Source organism: Diabrotica virgifera, chromosome 3 (assembly GCF_917563875.1).
Source record: "Diabrotica virgifera virgifera chromosome 3, PGI_DIABVI_V3a".
Lineage (NCBI taxonomy): Eukaryota > Metazoa > Arthropoda > Insecta > Coleoptera > Chrysomelidae > Diabrotica > Diabrotica virgifera.
Window position 1 is genome coordinate 143,014,006 of NC_065445.1, and position 22,399 is coordinate 143,036,404.

General features: G+C 33.1%; 1 protein-coding gene across 1 annotated transcript in view; it reads left to right on the plus strand.

The window, feature by feature from the left end:
- The first annotated feature begins 773 nt into the window (after positions 1–773).
- LOC114333435 (WD repeat-containing protein 18) overlaps positions 774–22,399 on the plus strand; it is a 67,510-nt gene continuing 45,884 nt past the window's right edge. The window contains exon 1 of the mRNA XM_028283303.2: positions 774–1,157. Within this exon, the coding sequence (XP_028139104.1) occupies positions 925–1,157 (233 nt within the window). The 5' untranslated portion in view covers positions 774–924. The remainder of the gene's footprint in view (positions 1,158–22,399) is intronic.

Genomic DNA, 22,399 nt, shown 5'->3' on the forward strand with positions numbered 1-22,399 from the left:
GCTCGAAACAAATGACTGTGAATGAAAAGCCCTATGCATGCCACATGCGATGTAGGATAGGTAGATACCCTGTTTTTTGACCAAACAAGAATTAGCGTTTCGTGGTCATTTTTTTGAGAGCGACGACTCTGACAATCGAGACAATTACATGGAATAATAATAATTGTTAACATTGCCAAAAAAGATCAAAAGTTTTGCCAACATCTAGAACTGTTTTTTATTATACATTATAACTGTTTTTTCGAGAGTTTCAAGTGATATACAAAATGATATTATTGAAGCTATATTATATACAGTCGGAAAAATGAAAGAATACCCATGAACGAACATATAAAACACGCTGTATTTTCCTGTCACCGTGTCACAAAGAAAATTGCCCAGCGCAAGTATATACGCATGTAATAATAATTATTATACATGTACTTGCGCTTGCCAATTTTTTGTGTGACACGGTGACAGGAAAATACAGCGTGTTTTATATGTTCGTTCATGGGTATTCTTTCATTTTTCCGACTGTATATTATACATTTAGCCATTTTTTTTAAATACGATTTTTTGCATCTGTCTTTGGTAACGCTTTAGAAAAAGTCACGCGTATGGAATAGTATGTACCTAAAATGGTGTTAATCATTTAAGAGCTCAAAATACATCCTTACAACTACAACCCCCTGATTACGCCACTGCCCCGTACCGGTTCAAATAAAGACGTCCATAGATTTTTTAGATTGACCTGCTGGGTGGCTGAAGCTGAAAGACACAGAGTCATCGACAAAAAAAGAAGAATAAGTTAGGTTATGACGAGGGGTGTTAGGTTAGGCGTTAGGCCGATTCAAATTTGGATAGTTTATTTTATTATTACAGTTTATAGTTCACATGATAAGTATTGCATTGGTAATTTGAGTCCATTTCAAATTCATAACAATTATGCATAATATACCTGATTTACTAGTAACAACAGCACAATCTGATCAACAATTTTCTGCTTGTTTATGGGACTATAACACACAGAATGTGCGAAAGTACTATAAAAACGGGGGCACTGTTGCCCCTAAATGTTTTGAAATAATAGGAAAAGATTATTTTTTGTCTTCAAAGCTGGGTAAACCATTCTTACATTTATGGTTGTTAAACAGTCAAGATGTAGCCAAAGATATAAGGTATGTAGCTATGGAATTTTAAAAATATGTGGGGGCCACCCACAAAATTGGCCATTTGTGATGTCTCGAATTTCCTAAACCTGTTGTCCGATTAAGTGAGTTTTTCTCAAAGTTCACCGCACCCTGTGGAATATTATAGCATTTATAAAATACTGAAATTAAAACCAAACTACAGTCCATACAATATAGATACCCTTGCACATCATTATCTATGGCCGAGATCTAAGTTGACATTGTTGCCCATTTACAAAAAAATCTTGAATTCATTTTAAATCAAATATATCACATAATTATTGTGAAGTGGATTATACAACAAAACAAATTAATATTCAATGTAAATAAATAAAAACATTAGAAATAGTAAATAAGAATTAAGTTATAATCTTACGTTAAAGCATTGTTTATACAGTGATGAGCACGCTAATAACCGGCAAAATAGCACAAAAGATGGAAAACGTATTAAGTTGTGAGATAAAAAGAAATGAAACGAGTCGAGCTGAGAAATTTAGCGATATTAACCTATTAATTTACATTATATTGATTGTTTGGCAACTACCACTGTCACATTGACAGTTTTAGTTGACATTCTCCTCTAAATATGTTTGATTCAAATTGAGACAGTCACCAGATGTCCCCACAATTTCTGTCAGGGTCGCAACATCAAAATGCATAGACACCTTAACTCGTATACATATTAAGAAAAATAAATATATAGAAGAGTATATCGTTGGTGATGTGACAATACCTCCTATCTGCTTTTTCATGAATTTTGGAAGAGAGACTTCAAACTTTTTTTAGGATCACCTCCTGTTCTTATATGTTAGTTTTGACGTATTTTGTAGTAAATAAATAGTTGAATTGACTACAAAACAAGTTAAAAAATATCATAATATAAAAGCAGGAGGTGGCCCTAAAAAAAGTTTGAAATCTCTTACAAAATTCATAGATAGGTGGTAGTGTCACATCACCTACGATAATTAGAAATTGAATTAATGATGTCATGCTATTATACATTATATATATATATATATAATTTCATCTGTTTGATTTCGTACGAGTGATCGTCAAACCATTAACCTTGGATCTTTTGATCACTGAGTGTGTTTCAAGGATCTACATCTCATGTTTTTAAACATATATTTTACTTACTTTAAGTAATTAGGGAATTAAAACTTGAGACTGTCATTGTCGGACTTGCCGTAGATTTACGCACCTTCTATGTCTAGGTCTCGAATGTTGTTTTTTGATTGGAATGTGTCTAAAGATATTCAACCTCTCATCTTTATTGATAAGCCCAGAGAGGTTGAAGAGGGCGAAACACATTTCTAAGAACTGGTGTTTGGATCTTTGATTCTATTCAAAAAATTTTTCCCAACCCGAAATGGTGGATGTGTGAATTGTTCGTAAGGGGATTTTTCCACATTCTCTATTTCATCTGTTTGATTTCGTACGAGTGATCGTCAAACCATTAACCTTGGATCTTTTGATCACTGAGTGTGTTTCAAGGATCTACATCTCATGTTTTTAAACATATATTTTACTTACTTTAAGTAATTAGGGAATTAAAACTTGAGACTGTCATTGTCGGACTTGCCGTAGATTTACGCACCTTCTATGTCTAGGTCTCGAATGTTGTTTTTTGATTGGAATGTGTCTAAAGATATTCAACCTCTCATCTTTATTGATAAGCCCAGAGAGGTTGAAGAGGGCGAAACACATTTCTAAGAACTGGTGTTTGGATCTTTGATTCTATTCAAAAAATTTTTCCCAACCCGAAATGGTGGATGTGTGAATTGTTCGTAAGGGGATTTTTCCACATTCTCTATTTCATCTGTTTTATATATATATATATATATATATATATATATATATATATATATATATATATATATAATAGCATGACGTCATTAATTCAATTTCTAAATATTTTCTTCCATATATCTTTATTTTTCTTAATATGTATGCGAGTTGGGGTGTTATGAATAGGATCGTATCCGATTTGGTGTCTATGCATTTTGACGTTGCGACCCTGACAGAAATTGTGGAGACATCTGGTGACTGGCTCAATTTAAATCAAACAAATTTTCCTTTTGGACTGACCAACTATCCCTATATAAACAATGGTTAAAGTAAATAATAAAAACAATAAATATAATAAAACAAAGACTTATAGTAAAGAATAAAAACAAATCTGAAGTGTCAATACCGCAACTGTCAAATAAATGTTACCAATTTATGCCAAAATGTCACCTTTGTTTGATTACAGTTAGAGTGTAATCCGAATAAGTGTGCTTTATATAAACGCATTATATTCCACTTATACAAATTAAATGAAATAAGTTAGGGTATGTTTCTTTAAATTTACATAAACCTTTTCGCGGTGGGAAACGACTGTATTCACTAAAACTTTCGGTGCCTGTAGACAGGAAACGACTCAAGTCGTTTCAAAGAGGATCTGATTCATACAGTAAATGATTAATTGATGATTAAAATTACTTTCTAAAGCAAGTCTTATCTGTGATAATATTACAGTCTTATCTACTTTGTCAACGATATCACGTTACATGCTATTTCATCACTTTTTTAGGTACAATATAATTGAGTGTTGATTAGTTTTTACAAAAGCGCTGTCCGCACCTGTCCAGCCGGTTACATTCTAGTAAACCGGTGCCATCCCGAAAGGGTTAATAGAAATCTTCCAATTTTATTTCTACTAGTATATAATAAAATATGTCTAGTGGCTGTAATTCCAGTATACTCTGCTAAACTATTCTAAACTTGAACACACCTACGACTTCAATATTTCATGTTGGTATAGTTTATCCACGCATAATTTTCCAACATAATCAGCACTCATATTGATATCAAAGAGATCGGCTTTCGAATCAAGGTTGTCAGATATATTTCCTACAATTCCCAAGTACAGCTGGTTCAAAGAAAAACTGATACGACTCTTAAAGCATATTTTGTAAAAAATTGAGTAGTGTATTTTGAAGGATAAATACTTATTATTTACATACTGTCACTGTCACTGCCAAATATTAAAATTTGTTCTGTTCAAGCTCAAAAAATGGCTCCACATGCTAGCAAAGAACCAAAAGCAGGAATTGTAACGAAATTAGAAGATGGTTGGTCACTATCTGCCGTAGTGAACCATTTTAATGTAAGCAGAACAACAGTTTTTAATATTAATAAAAGATGAAGAGAACAAGAAACTCTCAAAAGAAAGCAATGTTTATTTATTTATTAAACGGTAAAATCTTTATTTTACAAGCATACATAAAATACTGAAATAGAACATACAAAAATAGTTAAAATTACCAGAGAACTCGCCAGTGGTGCACAACCACACCCCTCTACACACGACACTACACACGAAATTTTCGATTTTCTAAATCTGACTGAATTGAAAATTAAGCCAACTCCTATCTTAAAGTTCAGGAAAAGACTCAGCCATTCATATGTGTGGATTTTACGGCCCTTCCTATTTAGGGTCTGTTTTTCGTTCTCGTCCCCAAAACTCCCAAAACTTCGAAAATTTAAGTCCGACCTTTGTGGCTTCTAATAGCAATTAGAACCTTACCTTTAGATCATTACCTTTCCAACGCATGTCAATTTTGAAAATCGGTTATACCATTCAAAAGTACCCGAGCTCAGAAATATGACTCAATTTCTATTTAAAAAATTGAAAATGTTTGTTGTGGATATGTATGTATGTATGTGTGTGGAAAAGTTAAACGGATCTGAATTTTTTTCTGTGTTTAAAGAGGGGATCAGGCTCAATAACCTGGCAAAAGACAATAAAGTGTCTTTAATATGGGTGCCGGGTCATGAAGGGGTGCATGGGAACGAACGAGCAGATATGTTAGCGAAACAAGGCTCGAGAGAAACTTTTGAAGGCCCAGAACCTTTCTGTGGCATCACTAAAGATGCTATGAAAAACGAGGTTCAGAAATGGCTGATAAAGAATCATCAAAATAAATGGAGAACCACTCAAGGGCAAATCCAGACTAAAAAAATAATCAAGAATATTGATAAAAACTCTCGAACAGTTTGATGAACCTCAATAAACGAGAGATCAAAACGGTCACTGAAATGGTGACTGGACATTGCCGTTTAAGAAATCACCTATACAAACTAGGTAAGGTGAATGAACCATGGTGCAGAAAGTGCGAAATGGAAGAAGAAACTGCCATACACATAATATGCCATTGCAGTGTGCTAGGTAATGTAAGGCAGAACTTCACTGGTCAAATAAGGTTAGAACCAGAAGAGATCCTAAAACTACCAATAAGAAAACTGTTGGCCTTCGTTGAGGCCACAGGACTTATTAAAGTTTAAGGAGAAGAACAGGGTTTGGTACAAAGGTCTTATGACCAAGTGCCAGAGACTAACGAGTCTCGCCTGAGTTAAGAAGAAGAAGAGGGCGTCAGGGCCGATTCAGAACCGGTGTAGTTTGTGACTTTTTACCACCCATAAGCCAGCTATAGGACTTGGTAGGTACAAAACGGCATATTTTTTGGGGGTATATATCTTCGGTTCAAGAAGAGACAGAAGAACCGCAAATACACCAAATCAATTGTGTTGAGTTAAGCTTTCAAATGGTGTCTAAGCCGTGAGGATCAGACATACTTACGGCTCAGTATAGCCGAAAAACTAAAAAACTAAACTTTGAAAATTTTGGTTTTTCGACAATTACTCAAAATTTCAACCTACGAATTGCGCCAGTAACTGAGCGTTTTTAGGACTCTAGACGAATCTGACAGTGTATACCTCATATCCGGGAAAATTAGAATTTTTAGGTTATAGGCTTCATAAGTATGATCAAATCTATTTCCTATGGGAAAAACGGTTTTTCAAGCTCAATAATTCCTGTAATAGCTTCAGTTATCATACTTGACCTAAGATGCATCAGATACTACTGGTCAATACATTTCAAACTCATGTTTAGTGATCAAATTCGGTTAAGCCGTTTAGAAGTTATTAAGCTACAAAAGTATAATCTAATCATTAACGATTATTCCCGAAATGGTTTATGTAGTTGTAGTGGTTACGACGCTAAATTTGATCTGGCAACGGGCAATCAGAGTTCATTAACCGGCCATCCCAATATTTTTTTTCAATCTATTTCGAACAGAAAAAAAATCTAGTGTACATTCGATGGACACTAGATCATTTGGGAGATAATGCGACAAAGGCGACCATTTATAAAGCTTAACGTGTAATCGAGAAACATTGCATTCAACTTCATGCATTTAATTTATAAATATCTTTGAAAAACTCCTGATACAAGAATAAAAAACCGCTAAACGCCGTAAAAATGAGTGGCGCATACAATATTCCAGCTATAAAAGATCTGATATGAATATTACGTGGCGCGAAAATGTACTTTCATTTTGATGCAAAACAAAATTCTAGTTTTATTTTAAAAGATTTTTCCATAATATGTATTTGCTAAATTTGAAGTAAGCGCGCCACAAAAGAGTTTCAAAATTAAAACTTTATCAAAGTTACTCTCTTGTGGCGCGTTTTACTTCAAATTGAGCAAATATTAGGGAAAAATCTTTTAAAATAAAACTAGAATTTTGTTTTGCATCAAGATGAAAGTACATTTTCGCGCCACGTAATATTCATATCAGATCTTTTGTAGCTGGAATATTGTATGCGCCACTCATTTTTACGGCGTTTAGCGGTTTTTTATTCTTGTTAGAATATGTAGAAATATTTCATCATTACAAATGTCAAAAATAATAATAATTACACTAATAAAAGTAATAATAAAATAATAAAATATTTAACTTACTTAGTATCCTACTTAAAACCATGTCACAACTATATATTTATTCATAAACAATAAGAGAAAAAGAACACAACGTGGCAATGGAGCATGGTATCCGTAGTTGGTTATATGACTATTAGGGGCAAACAAAACATTGTTCCCTTGTAACTCTTAAAGGCACACGAAATCTAAACAAGGATAACAGTTCTTCTGAACCAAGAATTCTGGATATAACTTTAAACAAAAAAATTAAGTCTGCTAACAAACTACGGTTTGCCAGAGATGGAAGTTTCAGAAGATTTTGTAATTCTGCGCAACTAAATGTACATCTAGCATATCCAAGTTTAAATGCAAGATATCTAAAGAATTTACGTTGAACTGATTCCAGTCGTTTAACTGAATCGTAATAGTGTGGGTTCCATATAACAGACCCATATTCTAAAATGGATCTGACATAGGCTGTAATATCTACTTAAAATGCATATGCTGACAAGGACCGAATATTACGAATTATAAATCCCAACCTTCTCATTCCTGTATTCAGAATCGGGTTAATGTGGTTGTTAAAAGTTAAATCAGAATTGAAAAGAATCCCCAAGTCCTTTATTTCAGTAACACGAATTAAAGGCACATCATTGTTCACATAATATAGTCATAATTTAATTGAGTTTGTTTTCTTGAGAAACTTATGCAATGACATTTATTGGGATTCAATGGGAGAAGGTTAAGAGATGACCAATTGCTCAATGCATCAAAGTCGTTCTATAGATTAACACAGCTGTTTATGTCTTGAACTGTTATAAACATTTTCAAATCATCAGCAAATAATAAAAAGAGCAGTAATTAAAAATGGAATTAACATAATTAATGAACAAATTAAATAGAATCGGGGCCAGATGAGCACCCTGAGGAACACCAGAAGAAACCTGTATATTATTTGAAAAATAATTCCTTATTTTGACTTTTTGTGTTCTACCAACAATAGAGCTGCTCAACCAAGATATGAGGTAAGACGGAAATCCATAGGCATCCAATTTGAATAATAATAGCTCATGATTGACCTGGTCAAAAGCTTTTGAAAAATCTGAATATACAGGGTGTCCCGAAAAGATTCTTCATAAATTATATCACACAATCTGGGGTCAAAAATAGTTCGAGTGAACCTAACTTACCTTAGTACAAATGTGCTCATAAAAAAAGTTACAGCCCTTTAAAGTTTCAAAATGAAAATCGATTTTTTTCAATATATCGAAAACTATTAGAGATTTTTTATTGAAAATGGACATGTATCATTCTTATGGCAGGAACATCTTAAAACAAAATTATAGTGAAGTTTGTCCACCCCAAAAAAATTTTATGGGGGGTTTGTTCCCTTAAACCACCCCAAACTTTTGTGTACTTTCCAATTAATTCATTATTGTGGTACCGTTTGCATCTTAGTCTTTTTTTGATGAGTCACCTTTTATCGAGATGTGGCTTCTCTTTCAAAATATACCTTAAAAATGCAAATTATAAATAAATTTTCAGATTATTAACAGGTCTCTATAATCGTACTTAACCATGTACCGGGTGTCCCAATAAGAATGGCTCTCGGCCATATCTCAGTAACCGTTTATAGTAGAGCTTTGAAATAAAAAATTTTATAACAAAAGTTGCCTAAGAAAAGCCTGGAAATTATTTTCATAATTGTGGGACCACCGCTAGAGGGCGTAATTGAATATCAAAAATTAAAAAATCTAAATTTTACAAAATTTTCCTAATGAAGGGGCACTGGAAATCCGATCGTCGTATTCTTCATAAAATTCTACGCATATTTGATTTGACAAGTTTAGGTCTACCTTTGGAAATAAGAGGTGGGGGTGAGTGGGAACCTTGTTATGAAAAACTGGCTGTGAGTCCGGTTCTGCTTAATCAAATTTTGCAAACTTGGTCTTGTTGAAGACAGATCTTTTTCGTCAATGTAAAAGTTATGATTTCGAACCAACTTACTGAGTAATATGCCAGCTAGAAGGCGTTATTTAATTTTTTTCAGAAATCTAGTGTTCCTTGGAAAATATTAAATACAAACATGCATTTTTAATACCATATTACAAAATTAGACAAAATTAGCAACAGAATAGCGAAAACCGCATGTTAATACCTTTTTTCTATCTCGAGATATCTTACAAAACGTGTAAATTTAAAAACATAACTGTTACTGTCACCGGTAAACGAAATTCATTAAAAGTAGTGTGCTATGGAAACAACAAAGAAACATTTTCCAGCTGTCAACGTATATTAGGTCTTTTCAACGCTTCTCATTTGTTTCGAGCCTCGTTCATATCTCGTATATTAATATTATACACGGATTATACGGCATATGACAGAGGCTCGAAACAAATGAGAAGGGTTGAAAAGCCCTATTACAAAGAAATAAAAACAACTATTTAGTGATGACATAAACGTTCAAATTTTTGCCCTTCATTTTCGTTGCAAACATTTACTCTTTCAAGAGTAGATTGAACAGCAGTCTCAATTTCTGCTCTCGATATGCTTTGAATGGCGTTTAGTATTCTCTGGATAATGTATTCTAGAGAAGTGTATGATGGGCAACAATTTGAATATTTAGGTCGTCACTAAGTAGTTTTTTTTGTTCTGTGTTATATTTAATTTTAATAGTATTGTTTCTCTTTATATTGTTGTTTTAATTAATTATATTTTTATACGTTGACATCTGGAAAATGTTATTTTCTTTTTTTCCACAGCACACTATTTTTCATTAACTTAGTTTACCGGTGATAGTAACAGTTATGTATAAAATTTACACGTTTCTCGAGATATCTTGAGATAGAAAAAAGGTATCGACAGGCGGTTTTCGCTATTCTATTGCTAATTTAATCTAATTTTATAAAGCATGATTAAAAATGCATACTTGTATTTAATATTTTCCAAAGAAAACTAGATTTCTGAAAAAAATTAAATAACGCCTCCCAGCTGGCTTAATACTTATTAGAATGGTTCAAAATTATCACGCTTACATTGAAGAAAAAGATCTGTCTTCAACAAGACCCAGTTTTCAAAATTTGATTTAGCAGAACCGGACTTACAGCCATTTTTTCATAACAAGGTTCCCACTCACCCCCACCTCTTATTTGCAAAGGTAGAGTTAAACTTGTTAAATCAAATATGCGCAGAATTTGATGAAGAATACAATAATCGGATTTCCAGTGCCCCTTCATTAGGAAAATTTTGTAAAATTTAGATGTTTTTATTTTTGATATTCAATTACGCCCTCTAGCGGTGAACCCACAATTATGAAAATAATTTCCAGGCTTTTCCTGAGGTAACTTTTGTTATAAAATTTTTTATTTCAAAGCTCTACTATAAACGGTTCCTGAGATATGGCCGAGAGCCATTCTTATTGGGACACCCGGTACAAATATGTGGTGGATTCGACAAATATTCAAAATATGTCGATAAACACTGGCTTATCGAAAAAGTACTAAGAGGCCAAAAAGTTTTAAAAACATTGTGTTTAATTAATGGTGCCATAATAATTTAATTGGAACATACACAAAAGTTTGGGGGAGTGTAAAGGAACAAAACCCCCATAAAAATTTTATGGGGTGCACAAATTTCACTTTAATTTTTTTTAAGATGTTGCTGCCATAAGAATGCCACATGTCCATTTTCAATAAAAAATCTCGTAAGAGTTTTCGATATATGAAAAAAAATCGATTTTCATTTTGTAACTTCAAAGGGCTGTAACTTTTTTTGTGTGCACTATTGTATATAGGTAAGTGAGGTTCAATCAACCCATTTTTGACCCCAGAATCTGTGGTATAATTTATGACCAATATTTTCGGGACACCCTGTATAACACCAACTTGACCATTTTTGACTGAAGTAATTAGATGATTGTGGTAAATAATGAGATTTGAAATTGTCGATTTTTCACTTATAAAGCCATGTTGTTGATCAATGAATAAATTTTTGCAATACCAAGATAATTTTTGAGCAATTAATTTATCAAGCAATTTCGGAACTGCTGACTGGATCGAAACTGGTCTGTAATTTCTTACATCTTGTTTCGAACCACTTTTGTGAATTGGTATAACATAACTGTCTTTCCAGAAGTTAGGACATTGTTGAGTTTGAAGAGAATAATTAAATAATATTTGCAAAGGCTTTGACAAGGAATAAATACAGCGTTTTAAAAGAAACGAAGGAATGCCATCAGGACCAGAGCTCAATTTATCTTTTAGAGAACAAATTCCAGTAAAAATCTCTTCAAGGTTAAACTATATGAATGGAATGTCAACAGAAGAGTTGGGTGTAAAAGAGAAGTTATTCAAATTAACAATATTGTTAGAGTAGTTGTTTGCGAAGTAATTTGCAAATAATGTGGTGATAGATTTACCACCGAAACCTTCTTCGTTGTCAAAAGTCATAAAATCTGGTATATCAATATTTTTGTTAACTGAATTTAAGTAAGACCAAAATTGTTGCGGATTATTTGATACAGATGAGTTGATGTTATTAAGGTGATACAGTAGCGATCAACAGGTAGCCAAAACGCGTTCCAAGATTGCGGCTGTAATTTTGAATATTTTTTCGAGATATTTGGCACACGTATTCGTAATATAATAAAGAATGGCGGTACAGAGTCCAATTTGAAAAATATATTAATATGTGGAAATTACTCTGTAATTAAATACAATATTAAAAAAACGAGCCTGTACCGCCATTAAGAAGAACAAAAAAATACACTTTCTTCAAATAAACTTTTTTATCCAATGCCTAGATTTTGTGTCATTTTGGAACTACTAATGAAATCAAACATTTTAGTAGTTCCAAAATGACACAAAATCTAGGCATCGGATAAAAAAGTTTATTTGAAGAAAGTGTATTTTTTTGTTCTTCTTAATGGTGGTACAGGCTCGTTTTTTTAAAATTGTATTTAATTACAGAGTAATTTCCACATATTAATATATTTTTCAAATTGGGCTCTGTACCGCCATTCTTTATTATATTACAAATACGTGTGCCAAATATCTCGAAAAAATATTCAAAATTACAGCCGCAATCTTGGAACGCGTTTTCGCTACCTGTTGATCGTTACTGTTTCCTCTTAATATAATTCATGTAGCAGGTATGAGAAACAGTTTTGCAAATTTGTCTTAAATTAGAGAAGTCTAGATAGTCGCTGTAACTAGATGTTTGTTTATATTTTAATTGTGCTCTCTTTTTTTGCCCTGTGAGTTGCTTTAATTCACCTGTAAACCATACTGGATATGTAGATATCTGTCTACGTTTTAACGGAACAAACAAATGAATTGCAGTATTCAGTACTTGATAAAAATTATGCACCGAGCTATTAATGTCATTTCTGTTTAGTTTAATCTATCTATAGTTCCAATCTATAGGGGATAAGTAATTATTTAGAGCCGTATAATCCGCGTTCTTAAAATCAAAGTAGTATTCTGCATAACACAAAGGTTTAATATTGTTCAAAGGTTTATACAGGGTGTCCCGGAAAATAGTGCGTTCCTTAAAGGTATAGGTAGAAGGCACCATGTAGAACAAAAAACTCTTATAACATTTTTTTCTAAATGCAACCGTTTGACCAAAAAATTAAAATGTATTTTGGTATCCAAATTTAAATCTGACAACTATGTGCGGTACGCAAATTTAAGCATAGACAGTCCCATGTAAATAGATAGAAGATGATAGTAAACAGATAGTTTTAAAGAATCCTGTTTAGTGTCAATGCCGAAAATGTTTTCGAATAGTGAGTGTATTACCTATTATGTTATTACCTATGAATGGTGTTCGTGTTTGTGAAAGGTTACTTGAAACATCTATTCGGTATATTAATTATTTTCAAGTAAGTACAACTTAGTTATTTCAGTTCACAAGTAAACAAATTACTGAGACATTATCTGGTGTATTTAAGTTCCACTGTAAACTATTAAAACTATGTAATTCAGTTAAAGCCCTCAGCAATACTCAGCATTCAACCCATTTAAACCTTACTAAATACATAATACTAGTTTAGTTAAAAGATGTGTTTTTATGTTAAAAGATGTGTAATTCGTTTAAAATTATGCAATATGTATTTCAATACATTTCAAAAGAAAATAATTTTAGTAAACAAATAGTAAATACATAAGTAGTATTACCTACTATTAGGTTGGATTATTTTAAATACTGTTAATCACAATCACAAACGAGTTCTTATTATGTTATTATGCCGTAGTGCGTACGATGTTGCCAGTTTATTAAAATTTCCAAACATTAAAATACAGGTATATGGAAAACAATGTTTACTTTTTTTTGGAAACGCTTAACTTTAGAAAAAAATGGTATAGGACTTTTTTGTTCCAAATTGTGTATTCTCTCCATACCTTAAAGGAACGCACTATTTTCCGGGACACCCTGTATAGTTAATATTGTTAAGAGATTTAATAATGTTCTGGAAGACCAAAAATATCTACCGCTCATGAAGATCGTACGCTTTTGGAGAGATTAGAAGAGAATCTTTTTGAAGATGCGAAAACTGCAAGAATTATGTCACAGTTTCCGGGAAGAAAGACAACAACTTGGCGCAGAATTGAAGAAGAAGAAGTTTTAGGTACTGAACTGCAGCAAAAAACGAGCTCTTACACCACAACAGAAGCAATCAAGACTTATATTTGCTTAAACCATCAGCTACAAAATCAAGATTTTTGGGACAGGCTAATATTTACAGATGAGAAAATTTTTCAATCTTCTAAAAAGGGCAAAATTGGGTTGTATATACCAGATAATAATACATTTAATCCTCTATATGTTGCTAGATATCGAGCAGCTGGTCATTTTAGCGTCAATGACGGGATGGATTTCATCTAGAGGAATGGGAATGGTATGGCGTATTGACGGCAGGTTTGTTGGGCTGACTTATCTGAATATTCTAGAAAACATCATGTTTTCTAGTGTAGAACAGTTGTATCCAGAAAATAATTTTATCCTCCAACAAGATAATTGTCTTGTTCACACTGCAAATTTAAGGTTTGTTCTAGCAAACAGTCAAACTAGTCAGAAACCGTCAGCAAACAGTTGGTCAGTGAGAGAACATAATACAGTCACCAGTGCTATCCCCTCTACTCGCGCTGGTCGACTATTCGCTGATCGTTTCAAACCGTTTGAAACTGATGCTAGAACAAACCTAATATAAACCCGTGGCTCCAGAATAACAACATCGAAACCTTACAAAGGCTCAGCTAATAATCAACTCCTTAGTCTCCTTAAGTCCTCCTTACAGTCCAAATTTAAACCCAATCGAGAATGCGTGAGCGGTTATTATAAAACGGTTGTATCGGCGTAATTTTTTACCTCAAAATGCTGAAGAGCTGTGGCACGTTATACAATAGGTTTGGGAAGAGCTCTCCGAAGAAGACAATTTTATAGTTCCTTTCACGCAGATGGACCTAAGACTACAAGCTGTTATCAATGCTGATGGAGATATTGCAAAATATTAATTTTATTTTTACATATCTAAATTTTAGTATAGTTTTGGTCTTCCAGCCCCCTCGCTTTCTTTCGAGAGTTTCTTGTTCCCTCCATTTTCTATTAATAGAAAAACTGTGGTTCTGCTTATGTTAAAATGTTTTGCTGCCTCTGATAGTGCCCAGTTTTAATTTGGTTACAATTCTTGCTTTAATATATTGTTGAAGTCGTTTCTTTTATTCCTTAATAATAATAAAAATAATAACAACAACCCCATTTTATGTAAAAACTATCATTTATATACTCTCTCTAAAATGCAGGAATTCAAAATAATATCAAAATTTAGACGTTAATAATTATTACAATTTATGAATTAACATTAATTAATCAGTTGCTTGTTGTTTGTTTGTTTATTTTATTATTTGTCTGTCATAATAAATATAATATAAGGTTTGTTCCAACTCGATACAAAACCATTCTTGAACGGTTACGAGTATGCGCAGTAACGAAAAATGTGTTACTGCGCATAATTATTCGTTATTGCGCATGCGCGTAACGATTCAAGATCGGTTTTGTTTCGAATTGGAACAAACCAATAATGTCAGACCAATCAAATACACTGCTCAAAATGATCAAATCTTACTAAGAGTCGTGTCAGTCTTTTTAGGAACCAGCTGTATACAGGGTGATTTATTAGTGGGGTAAAACTCAATAGATCCGCTATAGTTAGGGTTACCATAATTCATTAAGGCCACATCCAGACAGGGGTAGTCCAAGGAAGAAAACATATCCTTGCCCTCATAGGCGTAACCAAGGGGTAGTTTTGGGGTTAAACCCGGGGATGGATCTACTTTGAGCTTTATATGCTTAACACCATTATGTGTTGTTGACAAATCAAGCCATTTTGAAGTTGTGACCCCCCCCCCCTTAGGATCATCCTGGTTACGCCGTTGCTTACCCTTGCCTTTTGACACCCCCAAAGTTAGTATTAGTATTATCAGCACAAAGGCAAACTACTTTTGAATCCATAGAGTACTTTTTATTACATTTTAAAACATGTTCTACTAAAAGATCGGATGTTTCACCCGGAAATTCATAAAAAAATAAAAGTTTCACGTTGACACCTTCATTTTGCTTAAAATAACGAACACATACCGGAGTCAATTTGATCTCGTTTCCGTTTGAACTATCAATTGTAACCGTAATAAAATTTACATCTTTGAGATCTTCGAGTAATTTGTTAAATATGTTTTTTTAATTATTTGTTTTAGTAGGGAAAGGTAAAAACAGAGACAGAAACAAAGGTATTCGTGTAGGGAAAGGTAAAAACAAATACATCGTCATGGAAAAAATAATGGAAGAAATAATAGAAAAACTTAATAAAATGGAAGAGAGAGAGATTAGGGTAGAAAATAAAATAGATGCTATATCAATCGAACTCAATAAGCTAAAATTAGAAAATGAACTGATCAAAAAGGAAAACCTGGAAATCAAAGAGGAGATGAAATTGCAAGAAAGAAGAATCGAGGCTCTAGAAAAAGAAGTAAGAAAGAAAAACATTGTGATACATGGTGTAGACGAAACAACAAATGAAAATAGAGCAATCCTAAAAAATAAATTCAAAGAAATAACTAATAAAATGAACATTTCAATAGACGAAAACGAGGAGATACAAGATATCTATAGAGTAGGAAACCAAAATAATAAAAGCAGGCCTATAAAAATAGAACTTAAACATGTGTCGAAAAAAATAGAGATACTAAGCCAAACACGCAGACTCAAGGGCAGCAAAATATTCATTACGGAAGACTACTCAAAAGAATACCAACAGAAAAGGAAATTTCTAATCCACCAACTGAAATTGGCTAGAGATAAAGGTTACAGAGCGTTCCTAAACTATAACGGGCTCAAAATAGATGGAGAAATATATACCCCGGAGCAGTTGGGCTACAAAAATGATAACAATGGAGAAATTCAACCTGAAAATGGAGCAGAGGAACAAAAAACAAAGGGGAGAAAAGCGAGTGAAAGATCCCCAGGAAACGAAATACAGCAAATACCAAAATCAATAAGAACAGCAGAAGGGGGAGCATATAACTCAAAAAACTGAAAACACAGGCACCAAAAACTGCAAAGATACTAGTAAAAAAGACAACGCAAAGGGAAAAGGACAACGAAAATAATGGAAAGGAAACAACAATAATAGGTACTTGGAATATCACAAGTCTTTATGGTAAAGAATTCGAATTGACAGAGGAAATGAAAACATACGGCATTGACATCCTAGGCCTGAGTGAAACGAAGAAGAAGGGAAGAGGAAATATGAGATGTGGCGATGGTTACAAGCTCTTCTACTCAGGTGTACAAGAAATGGAAAGAGCAAAAGAGGGAGTCGGTTTTATAATCACGGATGATCTGAGTGGGAGAGTTGTAAAATACCAAGCAATAAACTCTAGAATAATTACCGTAAGTATAAAACTAGACGAGTTAGTTAGCATGATACAAATATATGCACCAGTCGAGGGCACAGAAGAACAGAAAATGTCTCAATTCTATAGCGAACTCCAAACAGCTTTAGACGAAGTGAGAGAAGATACTGAGAACATAATTATTATGGGAGACTGGAATGCTAGAGTTGGAAATGACATCAACAAGGGACTTGGAAGCCTTGGGCGGTATGGAGAAAAAGCTGAGAACAGAAATGGGAAGAAGATGATACAATTTTGTGTAAATAACGACTTAAAAATTGGAAATACATTCTGGTATCAAAATATGGAGGACAGATACACTTTTGAAGCACAGGAAAGAAATGCCAAAAGTCTAATAGATTACATCGTGATTCCTGCAGAAATGAATATTATCAAAAATATAAAAACAGAAAAATTTGCAGAACTTAATACTCAACACAAGCTACTCGTAGCCGAAATGACTACAAAGAAAAAGCAATATATAGTCGATAAGTCATACACTAAGATAAATATTAAGAAGATGAAAACAGAGAAAGAGAAAAGTGACTATAAACAAGAAATATATGAGGAATTGCAAAGAATGGAGCTGGAAAGAGAGCAATTGGATATGGAAGAAAGATGGAAAATACTAAAAGACACACTATATAAAACAGCAGAGAAAATTTGTGGAAAAAAGTCAATAAATAAATATCATAAGAGAACAGAATGGTGGAGTCAAGAACTAAAGAAAATAATAAAGGAAAAGAAGCAAGCCTGGAAAAAATATCAACAATGTAGAAATGAAAATAACAAAGTAGAATACATGGAGAAACGTAATAGAGCAAAGATAGCAGTAAGGAAAGCGAAAAATATGAGCTGGGAAGAATTCGGAAAAGAATTGGAAGCAAATTACAAAACAGATAACAGAAAATTCTGGAACCGTATAAAGGGTCTAAGAGGGAAAAAAGGTAGGGAACAGTATGGAATCAAAGATAAAAATAACCAATTGAAAATAGAGACTACAGAAATAGTAGAAGTATGGAAACAATACTACGAAGATAAATTCAAACACGAAGAAGTAGAAATATATGAAGCAGGAAGAAATAGACCAGAACTGGAGGAGGAAGAGGAACCAGAGAGTATAAGGAAGGAAGAACTGGAAGAAGCTATAAACAATATTAAACTTGGAAAAGCGGCAGGAGAGGACCAACTAGATCCAGAAATGATAAAATGGATGGGTGAAAAAGGAGAGGACTGGCTATTACATATATGCAAGGAAGCATGGAGTACAGAGAAAATCCCAGATGACTGGAAGAAGAACATAGTTCTACCAATATACAAAAAAGGACAACATAATGAATGCGAGAATTATAGAGCAATATGCTTGTCATCGGTCGCCTTCAAGGTATTGGGACCGTGCAAGTTCGGCAAAGCGACCCCTATTTCTACGCTCTGTACTATTATTCGCACTTTTAATTATATTGGCCAATTATATTAGTCCTGGTTACTGGATAATTGTCAAGGCCATAGTCCAAAAAAAATAATAAGAAGAAAAAATAAGATTCAGGTTATGTTATGAAAACATCAACAATTGTATGTATTAAATAAAATTAGTTATTAAAGTGCAGTACTGCAAGCAAAATACAATTAATTAAATTTACCTTTATATAATAATTGCATATCATATCAATATTGTGGAGCAATATATAATTTTACTGCTTCATTGACAGAATGTATGAAATATACGTCAATTTGACAATTTCAATTGACAGTATGAATTATTTAAGATAGTTGCAATATTTCTCCGCGACTCGCGCAGGGTCGTTTCTCGTTTCCCTTTCCAAGTACTTGCACTCCGCGAATACACGAGAATTATAGAGAAGCGTCTAAGATCAGTGATAGAGAAAGAATTGGAAGACGAACAGGCTGCATTCAGATCAAACCGTCAAACAAACGATAACGTCTACATCATAAGAAATATAATAGAGAGACAATGCCGTAAAGGGAATGAACTATTTCTCATGTTCGTCGATCTGAAGGCGGCATTTGATACGATAAACAGAGAAATATTGTGGAAAATATTGGAGAGCTATAATATACCAAAAAAGATGATAAAAGTCATAAAATCTATATATATGGAAGTAGAAGGCCAAGTACAAATAAATGGAGAAAGATCAGGCACTTTTAAATGGGATAAGGGAATTAAACAAGGTGATGGACTAAGCCCCCTCTTGTTTATAATAGTCATGGATACTTTAATCAAAAATACCAAAGATCAAACAAGAAACCTTCAATACATAGTAGGATATAAAAACTTAAATGCAATAAAGATCAACTCCCTTCTATACGCTGATGATATAGTTCTAATCACAGACACAGTAGAGAAAATGCAGAAACTAATAGATATTTGGCAAAAAGAGATACATAAATTAAAAATGGAAATGAACCTCAACAAAACAAAACTTATGATAATAAATGAAGATGAGAAAAGAGAAAGGAATACTAATATAATAGTAAGGGAAAAAGTAATAGAACATGTATCTACTTTTGAATATCTGGGAAATATAATAACAGATGATGGGAAAACGGACTTGGCAATAAGTAATAAACTGAAGAAGGCAACTAGCGTGTATTACTCTTTAAATAATACAATTTTTGGAAAGTCAGAAATAAGCAACAAAACTAAACTCAGAGTATATAACAGCATAGTAAATCCGATAATGACATATGGGGCGGAAACATGGATTGTCCAAAAGAAACATGAATCAATGATAAACGCGACGGAGATGAAATACATGAGAAAAATAGCCGGAGTTACGAAGTTTGACAGATTAAGAAATGAAGATATAAGAAGAGAGTTGGAACAAGAACCGATAATTAGGAAGATCGAAAACAAACAATTAAGCTGGTTTGGACACATACAACGAATGGAGCAAAATAGACTTACAAAGAAGGTACATGAAGCCAAAATGGGAAACAAAAGAAAAAAGGGAAGGCCGAGGAAGACATGGATGGACCAGATCCAAGATATAGGTGAAAGGAGACACATCAGTATGAGGGATATGAAGAACCTGGCCACCAATAGAAGCAATTGGAAGAAGTGGATAAAAGGCGGAACCCGACATCCGACGCCCTGAAGGGCACTAAGGATTATGAGAAAGAAGAAGAAGTTTTAGTAAAGAAAAAAATCCGGACATTTCTCATATCCGGACGCCAATCCGGACATGTCTTTCAAATCCGGACTGTCCGGACGAAATCCGGACGTATGGTAACCCTAGCTATAGTAATAGATAGCAATAAAAGTTAATAACAAAAATTGTAATCAACTTTCACGTTACAAAATTAGTTAGTTGTTTAAAAATTAGTACAGGTTGTTCGATAACACAGTGGCAGACCAAACTTATGTTTTTTTAAATGGAACACCCTATATTTTATTTTATATTCGAAATCCTGTTAACTTCTCTATCACGAAAAAAGGTTTGTTATGTTATACAGGGTATTTACAAAGTTATAACCAATTTTGTATGAAAATCGTTACAAGTTCAACTCCCTGTATAAATAAGAATAAGCACAACAGCAATAGTTTATTAATGCCATATTTTTTATTTATTGTCGAAATTTTCAAGAATTATTGACATTGCTAATTTTCTATATAGCAAATACAGGGTGAGTCAAAACGCAAGTACATTATTTTCTCAGTAATGTTAAATGGAACACCCTGTATTTTATATCATTATTGAAAAGTAACATTACCGTACTTTAATTTTTGTATAACATTCCCTATGTTCAAATTTATTAGTTTTCGAGATATTTTCATTTTTCAGAGCAAATTATTTTAGGTGTCTAAATTTATCTAAATTTTAAGTAAACCATGACTGAATTGACGATTACTGATTATCAATCCGGTAATCAATGTAACAATGTAGCAAATAAAGAAATAAAAATAATTTATTAGTAATACCGTTGATTGATAGTATAGTTATCTATCAGTATATTTATTTACTGGCGTTTATTTACTACCGTTCTACTGGCTTTAATTAATTATTAGTCTTTTACCTCTTCTTCGATATTATTGTCGGCTGATAGATTAATTCCCAGGTATTTACTTTTATTGTCTAAGTCCAATTTGCATCTTATTGGTTCTTTGGATATTACTAAGCTTTTTGTTTTTTAATCTGATATTTTCATATTTATTTCTTTTGCGTTAATGTTGAATTCGTGCAGTAATCTTTGTAGGTCGTCTTCGCACTCTGTTACTAACACGGTGTCATCAGCGTAACAGAGTATTTTTATCTCTTTATCGCCCATTTTGTACCCTCTTTTTTTCTTCACTTGTTTTATTATTGCATCCAGCGTTACGTTAAACAGTAGAGGGCTTAGTAAATCTCCTTGCCTGATTCATGTTTGCTTCTATGGGTTCTGTTATTCCATTGACTTTCATTTCTATTTTATTTCGTACATAAATGTTTTCTATCAGTTTTATAATATCCAGTGGTAAATTTTTGTCATATAGTAGGTGTATCACATCTTTTAATTGTATTCTTTCAAACGCTTTCTCTAGGTATATAAAACAGAAAAACCCTCGCTTGATACATTCTAATGATTTCTCTGCTATTTGTCTTATCACAAAAACTGCATCGTTATGATCTTCCACTTCTAAATCCTTGTTGTTCAACCGATATATTTATGCACGCCATTATTTTCTTCATCAGTATTTTTGTTGTGAGTTTCAGTATAGTGCTCCGTAAATTTATCCCTCTATAATTACTGGGGTCTGCCCTATCACCTTTCTTAAATAACGCTATCATCTGAGTGGTACTCCATTTTTCTCGAATTCTTCCTGTATTTATTATTTTTCTTATCAGGATATTCAGTTCTTTGTGAAGTCTCTCTCCTTCGTATTTTAAAAGTTCATTACCTATTCCGTCTTTCCCTGGTGCTTTTCGATTTTTCATCTGTTTTAAGACGTTCGTTATATCTTCCTCTTTAATTTCTTTTTGCTCATCCGATTCTAATCCTGATTTTCCAGTTCTTCACGATTAGCTGTTTGTTACAGGTTTTTTAGGTAAGTTTTCTATGTATTTGTATCAATATGTTTTACTTCTATCAATTCCTTCATCTCTGCTGTTTGACTTCTCATCATTTTCCACATTTCCTTTTGCATCCCGTATAAGTCGTGCTCCGTGTCTTTTGACAATGCTGACCAATGTTCTGTTTTCTTCCTTCTTACTAGTGAGTTAAACTCATTTCGAACTCTTCTATATTCTTCATATGTTTGTCCCGTTCTTTTGTATTTGTATTCTAGCTAGATTTTCTTTTTTTCTTGGCATTTTATTTTTATTTCTTCACAGTACCATGGTGTTCTCCTTTTCTTTCGTATATGCTTACTTATTTTACGTTCTCCAAGTGCGTCTGTTGCTGCCATTTTGATATTATCTCTAATCTTCCTCCAACTTTCTTCTATGTCTTCATCTGGTGTTATGTAGTTTTCGTTCAGTACTTTTTGCAGTCTTCTCTGGTATAGATCTCGTGTTGACAAGTCTCGTAGC